The sequence below is a fragment of the Myotis nattereri genome, assembly GCF_964212035.1.
Source record: "Myotis nattereri genome assembly, chromosome: X".
Classification (NCBI taxonomy): domain Eukaryota; kingdom Metazoa; phylum Chordata; class Mammalia; order Chiroptera; family Vespertilionidae; genus Myotis; species Myotis nattereri.
In genome coordinates, this window is record NC_138078.1 from 7,672,638 (window position 1) to 7,689,838 (window position 17,201).

The following is a 17,201-nucleotide window of genomic DNA, read 5'->3' on the forward strand; positions in this document are numbered from 1 at the left end:
CTATAGTCCTATTTCAACCTAACTTCTAACATAATCCATTGGGTGGGCAGAGAATTTGTATGCAGAATTTCATCATCCTTTTTACAAGGCAGCTTTGCTGTGCTGCTGGAAGCACGGTATGCCCCCTTTCATCTTCCTAAGGATGCAGTGGCTCCATGTGAACACCTACTGCTCTCCTTCTCCTCCTCTCCAATATCCTCTGCATTCTCTAAAATACTCAATGATCCTGAGTCTTGCTGTGACAGTATAGTTATGAACCAAGCACACCATTACAAAGGCTGCTTTTACTTTATCATCCCACTCTGTTCCTTTTGGGGAGTCTCTTATTTAGGATGAACTCAGGGTATTCATTCAACAAAAATTATACTCTTCCTAACTCTATCCAAAATAAAACAGTAGGCAACAACAAAATATTTGCCATAGCAATATTCAACACATAATTTTTCTCTCTCCAGAAACTATTTTAGCCAAACCTGGATTTCAGGAAAACAGTACTTTTCTCCATGTGAGTGTTACCGTTATTTAGGTAACAATGAATAACAAAAGGAGAGTCATTATAAAGAGTTACAGTGTTACTTAAAATGTTCGGTATTAAAATGAGCCTTTCCACAGGCCAAATTGAACTTTTTGGCTGTTGGTAAGACGCAAATAACTAAGACCTCTTTAGTTTATATAAAAACAAACAAACATCACTTCCACTCATATGCCTGGCACATAGAAGACATTCCACAAATGTTTACTGAACTGAATGTACAGCTTTCCTTTTTCAGGGAGAAGGAGCCCCCTGAGCAGCAGAAATAATCCTGAGTGTCTTCCTTCAGTGATTCTATCCCAGTGTCCAACCATGGCTGTTTCCCATCTCAAAGGTACGATGAGAAACATTTAGAAGCAACTCAAGTTGTGTGTGTTAGTCATTAATACTGTTCACCAAATATTTACAGCTTTCTACCATCTGAGCACATGGAACGATTGCACTTCTGGGCCCCTTGTGGTTGATGGGGTGGTGAGTCAAGGGCTTATGAACAAAAGTGATGTCTGTCACTCCAGGCCAGAGCATTTAACTGTCAGGGCAAGACTCTCCAGGGCTGTCCTTTCTTCCATCATGGTGACTAATGACATTCAAGATGTGGATGCTAGCCTGTTTCATCCTGATGTAAGGTTGACCCTGGATGAATCAGGATGTTCATGGGGTATGAGCAATAAATAAGTCTCTATTGTTTGTGAACCCTAAAGATTTGGAGTTGTCATTTCAGCATGTTCTGACCTAGCCTGACTGATAACATTTCTGACCAGAGTACTTTTCCATAATTCACCACATCTTCACAAACCCAGCTGGTGTAAAATGAAAACAGACAGCACTTCTTAAGGATCTCAAAGATGACGGAGATCAAGTTGTTCAAGCTTTAATTAGATCTGTTGTGTGGCCAGATTCTGCTTTGCCCATCTCTTGTTCTGTGACCATCAAGCTGGAATGATTGGCTAAGGTGACTTCCTTCTATAACTGGCTCCTAGAAGTGAACACCTTACAGAATAGCTTGCAGCTGGAAGGACACTGAAGGGTTCTTTGATACCTCCACCCAAATATTCTCTAATCCCCACAGGAAAATATCCCAGGGTGAGTATACTACCTTCTAAAAATGCTTTAGGATTTTAAATAATGAAATCAGACAAACCATAATAAGAGTTGATGTTGGAGACTGTTTAATGTAGTAGTTCGTAAATTGGGTATGTCAAAATCGGAGAAGCTTACTCCATCAGTCAGCCAACAAATATCTTGGTATCCACTCTATTACAGGCTTTGTATTAGGTAAGTGGGACACTATAGTAAAGAAGACTATGACAAGACCCTGCTCTCAAAAAACTTCCATTCTAATGGAGGATAACAAAGCAGTAAGCGTAGACACAAGCAAATAAAAATGAGGAGGACGAATAGTGTAATGATATAGATCAGGATTAATGAACTATGACCTGTGGGCCAAATCCAGCCTGCAGCCTATTAGCTAAGAATCATTTTTAACATTTTTTTTGTTAATCCTCACCCAAGGATCAACCCACTGATTTTCCCACTGATTTTTAGAGAGAGTGGAATGGAGGGGGAGAGTCAGAAACATCAATGTGAAAGAGACACATCTATTGGTTGCCTTACGCATGCACCCGACCAGGGCTGGGGATTGAGTCTGCAACCGAGGTATGTGCCCTTGACTGGAATTGAACTGGGACCCTTCAGTCCATGGGCTGGAGCGCTATTCACTGAGCCAAAACAGCTAGGGCTATTTTTGACATTTTTAAATGGTTGTAACAAATGAAAATAAGAATATTTCCTGATACATGGAAATGATATACCATTCAAGTGTCAGTGGCTATAAAGCTTTACAGGAATACAGCCATACCCTACATGATCTGCCCTGGCTACTTCTTCAACTTCAGTGACTGCAGTGCTGGCGTCCACTCTCCTTATTCCAGTCATTCTGGCCCCTGACTAATATCCAAACACTTGAGTCACCTCCCTGCCCTTACCATGGTGGACTCTGCCTTCCTTACTTTCTTCAGGAGTCTGCACAAATGAAACTGAATCAGAGAAGTCGTTCCCACCCATTACTCTGTTTCTGCTCTCCCTGCTTAATTTTCTTCAAGGCACTAGTACCCTGAGTTGTTATAAATTTGTATATTGTCTGCCTCCAACCATCACACTTGGAATATAAGTTCCATTACACTTGAATTGTCTTATTTCCTCCTGCATTCTCAGCACTGAGATCAATGCTGAGACATAGTAGATATTCAACAAAAAATGAATTGCCAAATACTGAAAAGTTCTAATGAGAGACAAGGGAGAGATCAACTAGGACACCACAACCACTCAAGGCTTTCATGGTGCAGTGGGGACCTCTGAGTGTGTTTGCTTCATAAAGTCTTAGTATCTTGGTAGAGACTAACACTAGTGGCAAAACAGAAAAGTGGAGTTGCTACCATAAATGCAACCAAAAAAGAAATGTCTCATCTCACCTCAACTTAATGACATCCCAGTTATGCAGATTCCCACCCTCTCTGCTAATCTCAAGTGGTAGAAAAGAGTTAAACTTAGAAATGTGCTCAGAAACAATCTTACTGTTATTTGTGTCTCTATTTCCCTAGTACCTCTAATTAATTGTGAAAATATTAAATGTACCTGGGAGTTTCAGATCTTATGTCAAGTTCTACATAGAAGCATCCATGTGTCCAAATACTATATTTCCATTCCATAAATTATCTTTATAAACCTATCCCAAGAGGGGTTCCATAATGGAAGTTGTTCAATATTTAACTTTAATATTATTTTTCCTAGAAGCCTTAGGGGTCTAGAGTAAATATTTATCTACAAGTCCAAATCATGTTTTAAAATTAAAAAAATAAGTCATACAAAGTAGTACTATATTCAAGATATAAGATGCAGGTGGTTCTACTGTATCCTAAATACCAATAATATGCTATAGTGATATAAAAGCTTAAACCACTAGTTAAAAGTGACTACCTAGGATAGAATATGTCGGTGTATAGAAGCATGTAATTCAACACATTCAATGATAAGTTCATAAATAAAGAAATTAATGGAAAACATTTCAAATGTCTTTTATGCCAAAGACTGTGCCTGATAGAAAATTGGACAAAAGCTTGTTGGGCCATTTGACTAAGAACAAAGTGAATGGACACATATGTAATAACTTTATTAATAAAGAAATTTAAAAAAATAAATGTAAAAAGTTTTTGGATAAAACACACACAAAACAAAGTGAATGGACTTTCCTGTGAATGACTTTGGAAGTGGGATAGGGAGGGGAGTCAGGATCAGTCTGCTTCCTGGAGTTAAATATAAAGAGTGCACCTCAGTCCTTGTTATTCAATTCACTTTAGAGAAAATTTCCAGAGAAGGCAAGTGATACAAAGTTTATGAAGTCTTGTCAGCCATGTAGCTTTCTCATGAAAGTTGTAGTTATCCCACATCCTGTGGATCTTGGACATATTACAGTCTTATGTAGAATTTGAATGACTACAGCACCCAGCAATATTCTTCTACTAGTGAAGTTAAGAAAGAGGGGGCTAAAAGGAAGTATGGGGGAGAAGGAAACAAATTTTGCCAGAAAAGAGTTGGGAAAGCCTACCATGACCTGGAAATATTTCTTTATCACTCTATTGATATGTCTGCATTAGTGACTTTGAAAAGATTTATGCAAGATGGCTTCCCTAGTAGTGTATCAAATATACCAGAAATAGTGCTGGCCAGAATGTGAATGACAGGACAGTGAGAATTTTATTTACCAAATGCCCAGTTTATCTACACTATTGTACTCAGGACTGTCACATACATATATAGGTCTATGTGGATGGAGCTTCCTAAAGTACCCTGCTCAACTGTATATGACTATGATATCTGTATAAAAAAGCTGAAGAAAATAGACACAGAAATAGATCTCACATCTAGATGGTTAATCTGGTTATATTATTGAATAAAAAAGGCATTGGGTTAACCTTATTTCTAGAAGAAAATGTGTTTTGCTTAGATTGAGAAACTTGGCAGCTAAATAGTATTTACAGATTGGAGTTGAGATTTTCAAACGTATTTATCTCAGTTCACAAATTCCATGCACTGCTTACCCCCAACAGCTCTCTTGAGTACAAGTGGCATTGGTAATGAAATTAGGATGCCATATATTCAAATGGCATTAAGCACAATTGTCCAAGGTATTAGCAGCTGTTTACATGGTTGCTACAGAAAAAAAGTATGCACAGATTCATGTAACTATAGTAGAGGCAACTTTATTCTAAGCTGGAAAAACAACAACAGGAGAATGTTTAAGACCAGAAAGTAAGGACTATGGGGGAATATGAGGGAAGGGTAATCTGGGAATAGACTGGCATTGCCATCCATTCTGGAAAAGAGGTGGTTAGAAGAGGGGAGGGTGGAGAGAAAAACCTTCTCCTGGACCTACTACTGAGGAGGACCCTGAAAATGTTGTATAATAAATAAAACATATTCATCTCAAAAAGCAAAAAATAAAACTCATATCCCAGTGTCCAAACCACTACTATCCTGAATATGCTTTCATACTAAACTTTGATTTAAACAAGAGGAACATTAACACTAAGAAACATATTTATTTCTTTTTAGATTTTCTCATAAGAAAAAGTTGGAAGGGGAAGGACTAGTATTATAAACAATACTAGAGGCCCAGTGCATAAAGTTCATGCATGGGTAGGGTCCCTAGGCCTGGCAGGTGATCAGGGCCAATCGGAGCTTTCCAGCTGCTGGTTGGTGCCTTCCTTCCAGCTGCCAGCTGGGGCCTTCCTTTGTTCCATGCCGCCCCCTGGTGGTCAGCACACATCAGAGTGAGCAATCAAACTCTCAGTCTCTGGTCTAACCCCCGAGGGGACACTTTGCATATTAGCCTTTTTTATATATAGATGATAAACCTCCTTATCCTTCCCTCACCACTCAGTCACATGTATACCAAAACTTCTGTTTAGGCAATCTTTAACATCAGACATATTTAATGTAGCTGGGGATTGAGTGAATATAAGCTGAATATATGTAGCTTTACTTTTTAAAGGAAATTATAATATATATGAAGAAAATCATTAATATTATTAAGCATATAATGCTGCATCTTCCATGTGGAAGAACATATTTTCTGTCACATGCAAATTCAACTGCTTTCCTCTGTTGCCCCATTAAATGAGTTTCTATGGTAGCAGTAAATCTGAAACTTTAAAACCTCATTGTGCCCAGGGCACCTAAAGTATTATTGGTACCTGTGCTCTTTAAGAGTTGAACAACCTCAAGAACAGTACTTAATTACAACAAATCAGTCTCTTCCTGTCCCATCAAATACATTGACGTTTTCAAAGTACAATGGGAACATTTTAAAACTCCATGCAATAATACTGGGGTGGGGGTGGGGGGTAAAAGTGCAACTCCATTAACTCGGCACATCTAAACCTGAGTTTTGTGCATGTAAGAAAAGCTGAACAGTCTGAAAAGTCTTACTTGCTTCAAACAAGTCAGATTTTTCTCTCTCCTGTTAAATAGGCTCAAAATTGGATTCCTTTCCACCTGGCATTGAAGTCCAACATGGAGGCTGGTGGCAATGAAGGGGAGCTGAGTAACGGTGACCTATTCCATGTGCATTTGGAATCTGGAGATTTAGAAGAGTGTAAACTTCTGGACAAGTTGTCTCTCTACCCCTAGCACAGAGTTCACCCTCTAAAGATATACTGCATATCTGTTTATGTACTGCATGTTTATCTGTGCTTTATACATAACAAGAGTAAGACTTTCAGCCCCAAGGACCAATTTCCCCTGTTGGGGGCACATTCACCCCTGGTAAAAATGCATGTATTAACAACAGCTACAAAAACTCAAGGCCACATTTGATTGATTGCTCTCAGCCAGAAATTCCTAAATCAACAATGATTTAGCAATGCTTCAGTTAAAACAATTATATCAGAATCATTTTCAAAATAAAAAGCAAAAAATATATGTTCTATGAAATACATAAAACTTATTGCTCAGTCAGTAACATCCCAGTTTATTTATTTTTGCATTATCCTCAGTCTATTGGGCTCTATCTAATGCTTGCTCATAGAATCACAGATTCAATTACTGTTGAATTTTATACATTTCAAAGAGCAAAAAACTAAATTAACTTCCAAGAAAATATTTTTCTAGATGGTGGCAATGAGTAATTTGGAAAACCAGATAGAAAACTTCTGTGGCAAACACATAGGTTTCCATTGACAGAAGTAATGAACTAACTAAATTAAATAATATTTGGTGCTCATAAACAACCTGAATATAAATGGCCACAAAGTTATGTGTCACAAAAATAAGTCAGCGCTTCATTAGAAAATCAAATCACTATGCCATCCACATATAAAATTGAGGGGAAATTTGCCCATTTGAAAAGATTCCAGAATATTTGTTCATATTCTTTTATATCCCCAAACACCCCTCAGCATTTTTAAACACGCATAGCAAGAATCATAGGACGCCTAAGAAACAGAACACTCATTAACAAATAGAGGATGCAAAAAAGAAAAGTCTTCCATGTAAGCCAATAAAAAATCTACATCATATTAAAACATAAGCTCACCTACCTTCACTGATCCATGTTCATCACTGGAGTCTTGCACCAATTGCAGATAAAACATCATGAAAATATTCACCACTGCCCACTGTCTGTACATTTTGAACACTTTAATACCCACTGATTACCAAGTAGTTGACAATAGGTAGCTAGATAAAACTGTTTCAAAAGGCATTCTCCAGAAGGAAAGTTCGAAACCCCAAGATTTCACATGGAAAAACAATCAATTGTGATAAAAATCCAATGAAATGATTAGTCAAAGTACGTTTTTGCACAATCTTATGCAGATAGAGAGATGAAAAAATTTTTAAATGTTCTCATGCTCCAAGAATAATTAGGAGGTGGACATGTTTTCCCTTGCAATGAGAAAGCACTTTAAATCCATTTCATGCCCAGCAATTTTTTTTAAAAAAATCTCTCTACCCTATGCTCCAGGTTCTAGCTGCTTTATAAAGAGGTGGTGTGGCCACCAATGTTTGCAGCTACAGAAAAGCTGGAACCCAATTCTGGATTCCAACTCTTTTCACAACCCTCATGGAAGCTTGCAGGAGCATGTGTCTTAAATCTGACACAGATTTTGGCAGAATATGCAGGGAAGTCTTGGCTGTAATCCTGTCACATCCCTACCAATAGCAAGGATGTTTTTAAAAACTGACTCAAATGCTTAGGACTGCTGTTATTTTAACGCCGATAACCTGTAATGTGAAACCTCTGCACATAGGCATGACTCTGTATTGAAAATTGCAGTGCTCAGTAATGGACCTCAGATGCTCATGAGGCATCAACTGCTAGTGACACACAGAAGCAATCAATTATGCTTTAAAATCTCAGACGTTCACAAAAATAACAAAATATCCATACACACATGAAAAACAAACATACATAAAATGAAGAATACTGATTTTTAAAGAAGCAACAGTTAGGTTTATTTGAATGTGCCAGGAAATATCTCATGTACATTGCTATAAAAACAATGCTGTCACTGTTTGTGGAGTTCTTCAGATGCACTGGCTAAGTCAGTTTTGGAAACTGAATGCATTGACTAAATGGATGCGACAAATGACAAAATTTCAGAAAGCATCGAGACCTGCTCCTGTGCTTGCTCTTCACTAATTTCCAATCTTTGACTTCCAGGTTTTGGCTCTTTCAAACCCATTTTTTGCACTTCTGAAATCAAGAATGGCCTGCGAAATCTCTTCATTGGTGTTCATCACGAATGGACCTAAGGCAGAAAGAGACATTCAGAGAGTTCTGGGTGATGATAGCATGTTCTTTTACCACTAGAAATGGTTAACGTGAAACAATTCCAGGCATATCTGAACAGTAAAAGGTTATTTTCACAGCATCCAATCTCCGAGGATGGTAGCACACATTTCTTGACAAGGACTGTGTTTGATTATAAAGACCGAACTTGAGATAAACAAAGGCAATTACATCTCATTCATCCATTGCAAAGTTGTCATCAACAATTGCAGTCCCTTTATTCAAAATATTCTTAGGTTTGGTTCTATTACAGCCATTTTGTAGTTGTTAGGCTTTTTTTTTTTCTTCCTTATTTTTGGAGATATAATTGACATGCAACATTATATTAGTTTCAGGTGTAAATATAATGATTTTAAATTAGTATATACTGTAAAATGATCACCACAATAAATCTAGTTAGTACCCATTTTTTCTTGTGATGAGAACTTTTAAGATTTACTGTAGTGCTAGCTTTATAGCACTAGCTAATGTCAATAATTGAACCAAACTGGTACAATGAATTGGCAAATCTCATCCTAATATTGTATCTACACAGTATATGAGACTATGTACTTACATGACAGGTCTAAGTCATTTTAAAAAATATGTTTTTATTGATTTCAGAGAGGAAAGGAGAGATAGAATCATCAATGATGAGAATCACCACTCGGCTGCCTCCTGCACGCCCCCTACTGAGGATGGAGCCTGTGACCTGAGCACGTGCCCTGACCAGGAATCGAACAGGAACCTGGTTCATGGGTTGATGCTCAACCACAGAGCCATATTGGCCGGGCATGTCATTGTTGAAGACTAGTAACAGTTTGTTGACAATAAATGGGAAATTATAAAAATTTCAAATCAAGAAAGCATCATATTTTAGATTCTCTAAGGCTGGCAAACTTTTTCTGTAATGGGCCAAATAGTATATATTTTAGATTTTGTGATCAGTCTGTTTCAACTACTCAACTCTTTCATTGAAGCATAAAAGGAGCCACAGACAATATGAAAATGAATAGGCATAGCTGTGTTCCAATAAAACTTTCTTTACAAAAACATGAAGTGGTTTGCTGGTCCCTTTGCCGAATTCCTAAGTTTGAATTCAGGTTTTTCTAAAAGTGCAGAAGTCTGTAATGTCTGTCTCTTCCCTTTTCTTCACACATTATAGGGACAAAGGGACACTGTCCTTGACTGTACACTCCCAAGATCTCCTGGATAAACAAGGCCAGCTCCTTGGTGCCATTTACAGTGTCTTAAAAGCAGGTGACAGATTTGTCCATTCAGTATATTTCTTCTACCAGTCTGCAGAGGTTCCTGGCATTCCTTTTATAAAAGTTCCTCATTTAAGGGGCCTTCTCAGAGAGGCCCAAGTTAAAATAGAACTGTATTACTTAGAATTTCTTCACCACTGTTAGCGTATCAGGGCTTTGGCTCTCACTATAATATGCTTTGATGATGTTGAGGCCTTTGGAGATGTTGCAGGGAATAGGATGATCATACAAGGAGAAACAGGCAGAAAGCCTCTAACTCATTCATTCATTCAATTACCTATCTATCGAGTACTTATTGAGTGCCTATTAAAGGACAAACATTGTGCCAGGAGTTAGAGATGAATGACAGACTCTCTCCCTCCAAGGGCTTCAAATCTATCACAGAGACAGATATGAAAACAAATTATTACAAGCACTGTGATACACGAAGTGATAAAAATATGTAAAATGTATGGAATCAGCACAGAAAGGTGAAGAAGGGTCCAGGAAAGGATTCACAAAGCAGATGATATTTGAACAGGATATGTGAAGGAATGGCATTTCGGGATTAGCATGTTGGAAGAATTGAAAATGGAGGCACAGTGTTTGAAGGAAGGATCAGAGGGAGGAAAGAATTGGAGGGATCTGATGTATAGGAAGAGGCCAGACCCCTCTGCACTTTGAATTCCATCTACTGAAAGATGTTTGGACATAATTCTGCAGGTGATCAGGAATCACCGAGTTAAGTAGAGAATAACATGATCTGATTTGCAGTTTTTGAAGAAGACTCTGGAATCCAGATAGAGAAGATGTCTGACCTGGAAGGCTGGCTGATGGTGGGATTGTTAAGGATAATTGAGATACAGGCCATAGGAGGCTGTGGGTAGAGCCTTTCAGTTCTGGATATTTTGACATGAAGGTGCTAGAGACAATAAAATGGCTTCCTGCCAGAGGTGCTTAGTACATTGTTGGAAATATAGATCTGGGGTTCGTGAGAGAAATTTCACCTGGAGTCTGGAGATGGAGATTTGGATGGTCTCGCATAGGAAAAAATGAGGGAGCCCTCATGTGTGAAATAAATAATAAATCCAAGAGGGCACCCTGGAGAAGCCAAGTTTTGAAAGGACACATGGGGGAAAGTATTGGAACTCGGAAAATGAGAGCAGGTACAGGGCCAAGGATAGATTTTCTGCATGTCATAATTTTGCTATAGCTTACACTTGTAGAACAATTCTCTCATCCCTTAATTATTTTTCTGTAAAATCAGTGCACTTTTGGGCTTCCATTTTGACACTTTTCTGGGAGTAGTCTGATGTGCCTCTCAGTTTGTAGTGTGCACATGAATCAACTGGAATCTTATGAAAATTTATATTCTGATTCAGGAGGTCTGGAGTAGGGTCTGAAACTCTGCACTTCTAACTCTCTCTCAAATGATGCTGATGCTGCTAGTCCACAGACCACACTTTGAGAAACAAGGGACGTATTATTGGAAGCTTGACGCCCTCCAAAGTCAGATTGAGGAAGCTTATCTCCTCAAATCCTCAAGCAGAAAAAGAAAACAGAAACCAGAAAGCAAGTTTTGTGTTTCTTTTTCCTTTTTCTCATGTTCTTTTTTTCTTTCTATTACATTACCAAATTTATTTATTTATTTGTTTGTTTGTTTGTTTGTTTGTTTGTTTTTAAATATATATTATGGATTTTTTTTTTTTTACAGAGAGGAAGGGAGAAGGATAGAGAGTTAGAAACATCGATGAGAGAGAAACATCGATCAGCTGCCTCCTGCACACCCCCTACTGGGGATGTGCCCACAACCAAGGTATATGCCCTTGACCGGAATCGAACCTGGGACCCTTCAGTCCACAGGCCAACACTCTATCCACTGAGCCAAACCGGCTAGGGCAATTTATTTATTTTTAAAATAGAGGTATAATAAACATAATATTAGTTTCCGGTATCCAACATAATGATTCGATATATGTAAAATGATCACCACCATAAGTCTACTTAACATGCATTACATAGCTACAGCTTTTTTTCTTGTGATGAGAAGTTTTAAGATTTACTCTCTGAGCAACTTTCAAATGTGCAATATAGTAATAACTATCATTGCCAAGCTGTACATTACATTCTCCAGAAAACATGTTTTTCATTGATCAACTATAAGGGTTATAAATAAGAAAAATGTTTGCTAGTTGTCAATAATCCCATAAATCCTCTTTCAAACTACAGTTTTCATCTCTTCTATAATTGAACCTTTGAACTCCTCTGTAATAAAAATGGTGTGCATTTAATCTCTCATGATGTAGACTCTTGGTATAGTGGAGAGAGCACAAAACGTGGGATCAGGAGTTAGTGTTCAAATCCCAGCACCACTGCCAACAATCGTGTCCCATTAGAGAAACCACAGGGCAGAGTGAGGGGCAACTGGCATTGTGCAAGGCAGAAGGAGTGGTTGGAAACCAGAAAGCCTGAGTGTAAATCCAACCATGTGGCCTCAGGCAAGCCAATGAACCTTTGCATCTCTGTTTCCTCATCTGGAAAATGGGGATGACAGAATATACCTCATAAGTTTGTTCTGAAGATTAAATGTATTAATATTTAGAAAGCATTTCAACCAATCCTAGTTAATAGCAGATGCTACCCAAGGATTTGCTATGTAAATAAGTAAAATATTGAGATTTCATTTTCCTCACTTATAAAAGGGCCATGACTACAATTAACACTACGGACATTCCCTATTCCAACAATCTATGACACCCTGCACTTAATTTGTGGGCACATAATTAAAGACATTCCATGATAAAAGAAACAAAGGCCTTAGTTAATTCATTCCCAAGTAGTGGATATATAGTTGTGGCTATCTTTAAGCACAAATAAGTAATAGAATAACTTAAACGCCTGAATTTTTAAAAGTTTTTAAAAAAAGAAAACAAAATGTTCTTCATTAACTGAGATTTCAAGGAACATATCTTTTGGGCTTACCATGTTGGACAACTGGTTCTCCTAATGGCTCCCCGGCAATTAGAACGAAGTGGCTTCTCTCAGGATCCTAAAGTCAAGGTGGAAAGCATCAGTCAATAAACGTGCTTATTTTTAAACTAGAGGCCTGGTGCACAAATTCGTGCATGTGTGGGGTCTGGCCTACCCCGATTGAGGCTGATCAGCTGGCGGGGGTGGGGGGGGGAGGAGACACAGGAGGTTGGCCAACCGGCCCTGCCCTCTGGTCAAGCTCCCAGTAGAGGGGACAATTTGCATATTAGCCTTTTATTATACAGGGTATTAAATTAGGAATAATTTGAAGTTAACATGCTAGACAAATGGACAAAGTTCCTAATTCTGAATATAAACTCCAGATATACTTCCAGATATACTATCTCTGCAGTACTCAATATGGAAAGGCTTATTCCTTAAGATTTTTGGTGGCATTAGAACATAAGTCTAGACTATGAAAATATTAACCTTCTTAGATAAGGAAGAATTTAAATTAAGAGTTTCCTTAACTAGAAACATCTTTAAGACAAACTGTGTGACTGACCTGGTTATGAATTGACTATGTGATGATAGGATTTGTAATTTCCCACTAACAATATCATTTTGTTCAACATAACACGTCTCTTTATTTCAAGCCAGATCTATACAGAGGAAGACCTGGCAGACCTCAGATTTAGGTACTAAATATTCATCTAAAAATTCCATTTTAAAGTAGTACTTCCTGGTAACTACTGAAGTCTCTCAGTTGCTCCCCATCCAGATAAAATTTCTCTTCAAAGTAGGAGCACTCCAAGCTCAGGTCATTTTCAGGCAGAAATCAGTTCTACTTGTGCCCATTAAAAAACAATTACTCTAAGGCTCTGTGACCTGAAGATGTGAGCACAAGGAGTAGAATAAGCTGACCTCAGAATTTGTGTTAAGGCCATGAAGGTAACTTTAGGCACAGCCAAATGTAATTTTTAAATTTCATTTTTATTTTGTTTTCAATTAGAGTATACATTCAATATTATTTTATATCAGTTTCAGGTGTACAGCTTAGTGGTTAGACAATCACATACTTTACAGAGTGTTCCCCCTGTTATTTCAAGAACCCACCTGGCACCATATATAGTTAATTGCACAGCAAAGGAAACCATCAACAAAACAAAAAGTGAATGGGAGAACATATTCTCTAATATCCAAAACTGAGTGAATGGGAGAACATATTCTCTAATATCCAAAAATTACAAAGAACTCAAACAAATCAACACCAAAAATCAAATTAGTCTTGGTCCACTTACATCATACTTTATAGCTCATTGATATGTTGATGTCCCAAGGTTATGAATAAGTGAAATTGTGCATAATAGACTCTAAGCCCACAGGAAAGGAGCAGGTTTCTATCTGAAATGATTTTTTAATGCCATGTTTAAATGACTAAAAATTCAAGCAAAAAAAAGCACAGTTATCAAAAAAGGTTTATTCTCTAAAGACTTTGAAACTGACCATCTGTGTCATGGATGCACTGACTTTTAAAACTGCAAGTTTTTTTAATTCAGAAGATGTATCTTTTGTCCTACAGTTTATACATTTTAGAATAATAATGTTTTAAAAATTAAAGTTTTGCTCCTTTACATATTACTCAAATCAAATGATGACTTTCCATTTATAATTTGGACAATAAGATAAACGGACACTTGCATTTGGTCTGAAATGAAAAATGATTAAACTGCTGGGTATTGAGGCGTTCAGGGGGTTCGTTTTTCATTTCAGAAATCTGAAGGATGGTCCAAGATTCTTCTAATGATTTTTCCACGAAATTAACCTCTGAGCGGCCCCTTCTGCTCTAACCTAAACCAGATGTTTTGTGTCTTTTTCTCTTTTTTAAATGCATCTTTTCTCTTTCCTTAACTAGCCTTTTTAGTGAAAGCTGATAATCTTTTTGGATATTCAGTTGAGTGCTGATGTAGTTAAAAGTTCCAGTTGCTGTTATCTTGAAAAGTCCTGTTTACTAGTATGTTGAGTGAGCTTGAGTATCATGTCAAATGATGGAAATCATGCAAAAGCAGAGAATGAAAGTCCTGTTTAACACATGAGTCCCTGTGTCGATCTAAGTCAATGCCTTCTTGGGGTTTGATGCAAGACCCCATACAAAGGTAACAGAGTCCCACTTATTGCTTCATGTATAATTACCCCAACTATAATTCATGATCTTTTGGGGCCCAGACCATGTCTTTTTCTTTACATGTTTTCTTTTTTATTTGTTTTTACTCTGGTGTACATTCTCAGGGTTCCTAGTTCAGAGTTAGGCCCTTTTGTGTTTACTTAATTTATTTTTACGAATTGCTCTTGTTAGGCCATAAATCTTATTGCCAAGATATGTCTTGGGTTCCACCGATGCCAACAATAAATTAGTAAAGCCCAGATGAAGGCTCTATGATTCATTTAAAGTGGTGATAACTTCTACACTATGAGTATGTACTCATAGTTTGTTTGATTGATTAGACTCTGGGAATGAATCTAAGGGCATGCTTTTGCTTCAAGAACATTTATTATAGTGAAATATTACCTGAAAAAGTTACCAGAAAAAAACCAAGTTGTAGCATGACTTAATTGCATACAATTGTTCTTACTAGATTTCATTGTTTAAACTGCTTAGGCCAATTAAAAGACAAAACAATCAACTATTAACAGTTTTTAAAAATTAATGGCTTTTCAAAATAGAGAATCATAGATAGAGAGCATATAGACAGCTCTGGTGTGGGGGGTGTTGAGGGGTGGAGGGATTGACCAAAAAGCAAAAGAGGGAACTCATGGACTTGGACAACAGTGTGGTGATGATTGTAGATAGAAGGGGCATGGGTGGAGGTGGAAGAGAACATAGAGGAGATAAATGGTGATGAAAAATAAAATAATAATTTTTTTAAAATAAAAATTAATAGCTTGTTATGAATTTTTACACATAAATAAGCAAAAAAGTTTTCTCTGACTTTAATAGGGTGCTTTGTTTTATTTTTATCTTCCCATCTTTATTTTAATCAAATGTTAATCTGTATTAATTTAATGAATTCCCCATGAATGGTGCCAGTTAAAGAGTGTTGTTACTCTCAAGTATGGTTTTGATGGCATCCCATGAGGAATTGATTGCCTACCATTGTTGGAGTTAGGGCTTCCTCTAAGAAGTCAAAGGGTCTGGCTGAAAGACTTCTACATCTAGCATAAACCAAGCCTCCTGTAGTTGCTGCCTGCCATGGAAGACTTCAGAGTAATGGTAACAAAAGACAACCTGCCCTCTGAGTGCTAGAAGGAAGCCAAGGAGTGTATCAACGCCTCATTCTTGACCATAAGTCAGTACAAATAGGATTGGGGGGAGCACTGGGAAGTCACATTTTCCTTCTTTATCTAATGCTCAGGCTAAGTATAGTTCCAAGTGAAGATAACCTTGGGCTGGAGCCTGAGGGAATCAAGGTCCTTTAGTGCCTTTTGCTTGCTATAGAAACTGTTCCGTGCCCTACACCTTAGGGCCTACATACGGTATGAATCCTCATGTATCTAGCACAAGTATTTGTTAAATAAGGTGTTTAGGTCAGTGAATTTTCCAGCTAGCATTTTTTGGGTACCCACTATGTAGCAGACCAGGGATTAGCAATCTTTTCTTCATAAAGTGCCAGAAAGTAAATATTTTAGGCTTTGTGGTATCCAGTCTCTGTTGCAACCACTCAACTCTACCATTGTGGTGTAAAAGCATCCATAGACAAACAGCAATGAATGGGTGTGGCTTTAGTCCAATAACACTTAATTTACAAAATGGTTTAAATTTGGCCTATTGGACATAATTTACTGACCCCTATGCCAGATATAGAGTCAACTCTTGACATATGTAATCACATATATTCTTTCTAACCCCACCCCCACTCCATGCAGTTGGCATCATTATTTCATTGCAGACAAAGAAACTGAAGCTCAGAGAGGGTAAGAAACATGTCCAAAGTCACACAGCTAACAAGTGGTAAAGCCAAGATTCACACCTTCACAGTCTCTTCTTTGTTGTAATTTAAAGGGGACTTCCTACTTTTCATGAATATAAGAAACATGCAGACTTAAATGTTAATTTTTAAAATAAAATTGTTCATAGAAATCTTTCTAATGTCTTTATGGCTCAGATATGTGTATACACAGCAATAATTACAGAAGTGCACATAACAGAATGATGCCCTGGAGCTAGGAGCACTGCTTATCAATAAACTGATGGTTTCAGCCGATTCTTTTCTATCCTGCTGCCTCCCATCTTTCTGGCTCCCCTTAGCATTTCTTTCTGCTGTTCCATTTCAGCTTCCAAGTACTTAACATTAACAATGTGCCCTCTGCTATATTATACAAAGAACTGAGGTTGTCAAGTTAAAGAGGATAGTGCTACAAATGAATCTGCTACCAGTAGTTTCTGGCCTATGTGTAGCTTCCATGCCTCTTTCCTGCATGGGGTTGAAAGAAATAAAATTGCCATTTTTGTATGTCAAAAGTGGCAGTTTCATAAAGGTCAACCTAATAACAGAAAGCATAGACACTGAGATATGAATTTCATCTGGTGCTCATGAATGTTTCTTCTGTTTACTTCACAGTTCAT

The 17,201-nt window shown here is 37.6% G+C and overlaps 2 protein-coding genes across 6 annotated transcripts in view; both read right to left on the minus strand.

The window, feature by feature from the left end:
* The window catches only part of VEGFD (vascular endothelial growth factor D), a gene marked incomplete at its 5' end in the record, with an annotated part of 29,775 nt that extends 22,232 nt beyond the window's left edge, over positions 1–7,543 (minus strand). For 2 of the 4 annotated variants that reach the window (XM_081114969.1, XM_081114967.1), the window contains one exon: positions 7,129–7,543. In XM_081114969.1, the coding sequence (XP_080971095.1) occupies positions 7,129–7,218 (90 nt within the window). The remainder of the gene's footprint in view (positions 1–7,128) is intronic. The other 2 variants (XM_081114970.1, XM_081114968.1) reach the window with 2 other exon arrangements.
* Positions 7,544–8,024: 481 nt separating this feature from the next.
* Positions 8,025–17,201, minus strand: part of PIR (pirin) — a 79,220-nt gene continuing 70,043 nt past the window's right edge. For both annotated transcript variants that reach the window (XM_081114971.1, XM_081114972.1), the window contains 2 exons: positions 12,590–12,656; positions 8,025–8,340 (listed from right to left, as the gene is read on the minus strand). In XM_081114971.1, coding sequence (XP_080971097.1) covers positions 8,228–8,340; positions 12,590–12,656 — 180 coding nt within the window. In that variant the 3' untranslated portion in view covers positions 8,025–8,227. The remainder of the gene's footprint in view (positions 8,341–12,589; positions 12,657–17,201) is intronic.